Raw genomic sequence first — 6,734 nt, 5'->3', positions numbered from 1 at the left:
TCCGGTGACCCTTCCTCAGAACTGATGGTGGCTGGGAAAACGTCAGAATTCACCCTCCCAGCCCAATCGTTAGCAACTCCTTTGTCCGTCCAACTGTCTGTCTCTCTCTCTCTCTCTCTCCGGGCTCTGTCCTATCGTTTACTCCCTACCCCGCCCACCTCCCTATTTCCTGCAAATAAAAACTGACGTTTTCCCAGCCACCATCAGTTCTGAGGAAGGGTCACCGGACCCGAAATGTTAACTCTGTTTTCTCCTTCACAGATGCTGCCAGTCCTGCTGAGCTTTTCCAGCAACTTTGTTTTTGTTCCTGATTTACAGCATCCGCAGTTCTTTCAGTTTTTATAGAGCAAAACCATTAGTTTTGTTTCGACTGCTGAAAAATCAACTTGTTGAATTAAAAACAGACATGTGTATTTGCAATGGCAATTCAAAACTAAAGTGCAATGGTCTTTATGAGGTTCACCCAGAGCAGTTTTGTAATACAGGACTCTATGCTCTACGATCTGTTCACAGGAAGGCACAGAGACAAACATGAGCGCCTGCTAGAAGAATATCAACTCAGAGAGGTGATCTCTTTATCTGCCTGAAACTGTTTTCCAACATGAAGTGCTCCACAACCAAATGCTGCAGACTGGCACATTCCATGGTCCAGGACCACATGCAAAATGACAAAATAAAGCTTGGTGAAGCTGACAACACAGGCTAAACAGGGAAAGGTCACAATCTTAGGACTAGCTTAATACACTGAGGGGTCAGACCCCTTAAACTGTTCAAGCCACATGCAAAGACAGTGTCTGACATAACATTTATAACATGACATAACTCAAAAATTAAACGCAGTATGACATCTTAAGAGTGACACATACAGGTAATCCTTATTTAAAGTTGTTTTGCTGTAACAGCTATACAGTATTAGGGTCGAAAATCAGGTCGACATCACATTACTTGTTATGATCTGGTTTACAGCAGCAAATGAGATCCTGCAGACAGCCACAGCCACCACGGGGTGCCCCAGTCTCCAAAATGACATCAATTAGCAGTTGCTACGTAAGGTTCCCATCAGGCAGCCAGCAGCAGAAAACACAACTGCTCCCCAGGCAGCAGGATCCTTCCATCCCCAATTTGGCTTCACAGTCAGAGGGTCCACAACAGAAGGCATTGTAAGTAATTGCAGTCATTACGGCACTCAAGAAATCTAAAAATTTCAAATGGAACAACAATTTATACTGCATGAAAACAGGTGTATGCCTCTAATGGATCATCTCAGCCATTCACAACACACAGAGTACTGGATATACTTCACCAGTCCACGCTTGCAAAACACCTGATAGCGTCAACGTTGGGTGCGATTCTGCAAATTGACAGTACGGTCTGAGTTATTCACTGTTACAATTCTAGCTGATGGGACTCAAGGACAAAGCAAATCCCAGAATAAAAACATATGATCTATCAGAGCAGGTTTTTTTTGTTTTTAAAAAGAGTTAGATACTGAAGTGGTTTGTCACTGAAACAGAGTCATAGGGTCTGCTTTCATTCTATAAGACTCTTCGGGCAAACCAGTCCATGCCAAACATAATCCCAAACTAAACTAGCCCCACATGATTGCTTCTGGCTCATTCCTCCAACCTTTCTTATTCATGTACTTAACCAAATGTCTTTTAAATGTTTTAAGTGTGCCCACATCCACCACTTCCTGAGGAAGTTAATTCCACACATGAACCATCCTCTAAATAATTTGTCCCTCGTGTCTTTTTTAATTCTCTTCCCTCTCACCTTAAAAATATGCCACCTAGTCTTAAAGCCCTCCATCCTAGGGAAAAGATACCTACCATTAACCCTATCTGTACTCCTCATGATTTCATAAACCTCTATGGTCACCTCTCAACTTCCTATGCTCCATGTGGATGCAGACATTCTTAAAATAGAACACGTTTATTGCACAAAAGTGAAATAGTAATCTTGATGTAGAATACAGTTTAGGAAGATCTTAGCACAAACAGCAAAACAAAGTTTCAACCCCGTTTCTCCAACACTGTTACAGAGATTCATCCAGAAAGATAATGTCCTATCTCAACTCTAGGTTTCTACTCAATCTTGTCCTTCTAGATTTTTTCTTCTGTGGAATGTAGAGACAATTTTACAATTCCTTTCCATATCTGCAGGCCTGAGAGACTTTTGTAGTTCTGAGGATCTAAATTTGCTCAGCTCTCACAACTGGAAAACTACTATACAAACTCCTTAGGCTTACAGTTTCTCAGACAAGACACCTCCACTTTAGTAACAGAGATGAACACAGCAGGCCAAGCAGCATCAGAGGAGCAGGAAAGCTGACGTTTCGGGCCTAGACCCTCCATCAGAAATGGGGGAGGGGAAGGGAGTTCTGAAATAAATAGGGAGAGAGGGGGAGGCGGATAGATGATGGATTGGGGAGAAGATAGGTGGAGAAGACCTGTCTGTCTCCTCTCCATCTATCTTCTCCACTCCTCCCCCTCTCTCCCTATTTATTTCAGAACTCCCTTCCCCTCCCCCATTTCTGATGGAGGGTCTAGGCCCGAAACGTCAGCTTTCCTGCTCCTCTGATGCTGCTTGGCCAGCTGTGCTCATCCAGCTCTACATCTTGTTATCTCAGATACTCCAGCATCTGCAGTTCCTACTATCTCTCACCTCCACTGAAGTGACTGGTTTCTTGTTTGTTTTTAATCCAACAAGTTGATTCTTCTGAAGTCAAAACAAAACTAATGGCTTTGTTCTTGGGCTCTACAGAGGTTCGCCCAAGCTCATGACTGCAATCCCATTGTTTCTTATCAATAATGTCTACTCATCAAAATTTCAGAATGACTTTGACCTTTTGGGGGGAAAAAAAAACAAAATCCTTCTGCCTCTACTTTAAAATCTTGCATCATGTCAGCCTGCACCTGTACTAAAAATTACACTTGCAGTTACAATCAGTCAGGCTTACAATCTGGCTCACCTACACACAACCCACATAGATTCATATGCAGGGCTCTGGCTCTTCCTCCTCTTTCACTTTAAGTGTAGTAAGTAACTAATTCCTGCTGCATTCTCTACAGCACTAACATGGCCAGAGTCCACTTGCCAATCAACACTGCTTTCTCATGCAGCATAAGTTGCTCTTCCTTTGGAAATTTGATATTCTTAGATTTCTCAACATAGAAGAATCATATGACAAAGCTTCAACAGCATCTTTTTTTTTCAGCAATAAACAAGTACTCAACGCCAGTCATCCTGATGGCCACCTTTGTGTGTGGCTGCATCATGTTGTGCACAGACCCCAAGTAGTCAAAGTACTGAGTTCTCCCTGCCCCTGGTGTTGCAAAGGATAGGACTGGCTTCAGCGACGCAGAAGGCTCAGGGTAATTGGACCATTCCATAATCACTTGTCCTTCATGGGGAAATTTGCAAAGAAAAACACCTTAGCCACAGTCCATCAAGAAGTGGTCAGCACCTATCACCCTCAATAACCCTGCAGGAAAAGTAGAGGATAGATCCTGCTGGGTTGTTCTTTGATCAGACTGTCAAAGTCATTTGGCAGAATGACTCATCACCAGAACTTTCCAACAAACACCAAGGCATCGCTTCACTGGTGGTGAGAAGAGCACCACCTGTCAGATCCTTCCTGTACGCCAAGACACTGTGCCGCCACACACTACCCTCAAAACGGCTGCGAGGATGTAAAGACTGTCACACATCTTCTTCTAGTACGTACTTTTGCAAACGAAGTCGGGAGAGTGATGCAGCGGTTTTTGTCGAGGTACATTCCGAGCAGCTCCATGACGCAAGACTCTGTGCTCTATGGTCTGTTCCCCCGTCAACTCATTGAAAGACACTCTTTGGTCTGCTCAAAACTGGTTTGTCTTCCAGAGCAAGGAGTTGACCTTGACTGAGTGTTACAGACTGGCATATTCCAAGATCCAGGAATGTGCGCTATGGGATGCAGTAAAGCTTTGGACAACTGCCATCAAGGTGTAGTTGGAAAACACCTAAAGCCTTTCTGCTGAAATTAAATGAGGGGGTCCGTTCAGTTATTGAACTCTCCCAGTGCTTCAAATGTGTGTAAATATAGTCATATACAAGTAAGAAATGCCTTCGGATTGGTTTATTCTCTAGATGTAAAGACTATACCGAATCGAAACACTCTAGAGACTACGTATATAAAGTTTTTTTTATGAATAAAGTATATTTTTGAAATAAAGTAAAGCTGTAATAGACCCACATTTCGAAGGACAATAAGCAATTACCATCATAGTTAACTGACAATAATGCTCATAAAGCAAATTATCAAACCTTTTATTTCCTCTTTCTCTGACCCACTAAACAAAAATACACTCCTGTCCATTCTGGGCCTCCTCCAGTGTCACAATAACACCCGCAAACTGGAGAAGCAGCACCTCATATTCCGCCTCGGAAGCCTACAGCCCAATGGCCTAAACATGGATTTTACCAGTGTCAAAATCTTCCCGCCCCCAGCCTCATCCACACCTCCTTAACCCGACACAACCTGCCCATGTTCTCTCCCACCTCATTGACCAATCCCCACCATTCCCTACCTACATTCACCTATCACCATCCACCTACCTTTCCCAGCCCCATCCCTCATCTCTATTTATTTGAGCTCCGTTCCCCCTCCCCATTTCTGAAGAAGTGTCCCAACCTGAAACGTCAACTTTCCTACTCCTTTGATGCTGCCTAGCCTGCTGTGTTCCTCCAGGTCCACACTGTTATCCTCTGACTCCAGCATCTGCAGTTCTTGCTATCTCTACACTGAAAAATATTTTTTTTTTTCTGAACTAGTTCAAATGTAAGCACCAAAATTAGGCAACTTAACCACAGTTATCATTATTCAAAGTTGATACATCTGACTCATCATAATTGGACAGATAAGTAATGTAGATCTTGAAAGGTTGCCAAGAAAGCAAAATCTCTAGATTTTGGAGATTCTTTATTTAAACGACCAGGTTCTCGCTTTTTTCCTGGTGTAACTATTTGCATGAACACGGTCTACTTATTCGTTAATTAATGCATCTCTTTAGATAAAAAGATATTAGCAAGTAAAAAACATTGCATTTCAAAAAATGAAACAGAGACATTGCAGTTTGTGATGTTTAAATAAAATAAAAAGGATTCAAAATCGCTCAAACATATTTAAAGAAAGACACTTCTCTGGTGTCATAATTAGTCTAAAAAGGCCAGAGCTCGCAGTGTTAGAAGTCAGAATTAGATAGACTATAACAGTATTACAACCATAAGGCATATCTGTCTCATGGACAGAGAACTGAATTAATATACAAACTCTTCTAGCCTCTCCCTTTTGTTAAAAAAGGTACGATCAAGTTACAAACATACAATTGAGGAGCAGAAGAACCAATGCAGCCCTTTAAGCCTACTCCACCATTCAATAAAATCACGACTAACGTTTGCATTCCAAATTCAACACTCCCATCTATCCGCAACACCCATCAACTCTCTTGCCCAACAAGAATCTAACGTCATCTTGAAATATTCAACAGCCTTACATCTACCACCTGAGGCAGAAAGTTCAAAAGTCGTAGAACCCTCAAAACATTTTCCCTTCACCTGACCTCAACTACTTCACATTTTTCCTCACATACTCCATCTGCCAGGTTAAGTGAGCTTATGAAGACCTGTCTATATCAGACTCCTTGTTATACCATCTTTGCAACACCGCTGTGTCACCATTTAGCAACCATACCTTTAATCCTATCACCTGTCATTGATGTAAATTGTAGAAAATTGAGGGCCCAGCACAGACCCTTGCAAGTCTCAATTTTTCACATCCTGCCAATTTGAAGAAGAACGATTTATGCATACTATTGCCTACTAGCTAATCTTTTATCCATACAGCTACGTTACCTCCTATGCCATAAGCTCCTACTATGTGCAATAATCTTTGTTTTGTGATTTGAGGCCAAGATATTACAGTTCACTAGGTCCTGAAGTACAGGCAGACCCTAGATTGCAAACAAACAGAGTCCGCTCGCAAGTCGACTTGTAGGCATGCGGGTTACAGGGATGGGGTGGGTCTAGGTGGTTTGCTGTTTGAAGGGTCCGTGCAGACTCGATGGACCAAATGGCCTCTCTCTGCACTGTAAGTATTCTACATCCATCACTGACAGAATCAGGAGAATTTATAATGGGGAATAAAGTAATTGCAAAGAAGCTAAATGATTACTCAGTTGTCACGGAGGTAGATGCAAGAAATTTCCCAGAAGAAGAGATCCAAGTGGCTAGGGAGGTTGAGGAGTTGAAAGAAATTAGCATCAGTAAAATGGCTGTACTGAAGAAATTAATAGCACTGAAAGTTGATAAATCCCCAGGGACTGATATCCTACATCCCAGGATGTTGAAACTGGTAGATATATAGTCGATGAATTGACAATTATTTTCCAAAATTCTATAATTCCTGGAATGAATGCTGCAGATTGGAAAGTATCAAAATGTCACCGCACTATTTAAGTGCATGTCAGCCTTATCAAGGACACCTAGAATCCCTTGTAGATCTCCATTTTTCAACTTCCCATATTTTAAGAAATAATATACACATCTGTAGCTCCTACCAAAGTGGATAACCTCACACTTCCAAATATTTCACCTGCCCATTCACTACTTAAGTGAATGAGAGCAAATACAGAACTAGAGACCTATCAGTTTTAGATTAGTAGTAGGGAAAATGCTAGAGTCTATTATAAAGACCA

General features: G+C 41.9%; 1 protein-coding gene across 1 annotated transcript in view; it reads right to left on the bottom strand.

Moving 5' to 3' along the window:
* LOC125481395 (mitogen-activated protein kinase 14-like) overlaps nt 1-3,793 on the bottom strand; it is a gene marked incomplete at its 3' end in the record, with an annotated part of 20,586 nt that extends 16,793 nt beyond the window's left edge. Inside the window, exon 1 of the mRNA XM_048592878.1 lies at nt 3,728-3,793. Coding sequence (XP_048448835.1) covers nt 3,728-3,793 — 66 coding nt within the window. The remainder of the gene's footprint in view (nt 1-3,727) is intronic.
* Nucleotides 3,794-6,734: the final 2,941 nt, after the last annotated feature.

This window comes from Rhincodon typus, unplaced genomic scaffold, assembly GCF_021869965.1.
Source record: "Rhincodon typus isolate 14 unplaced genomic scaffold, sRhiTyp1.1 hic_rhity00001972, whole genome shotgun sequence".
Lineage (NCBI taxonomy): Eukaryota > Metazoa > Chordata > Chondrichthyes > Orectolobiformes > Rhincodontidae > Rhincodon > Rhincodon typus.
The sequence above is the reverse complement of the archived record's forward strand: the minus strand, read 5'-3'. Positions and strand labels throughout refer to the sequence as shown.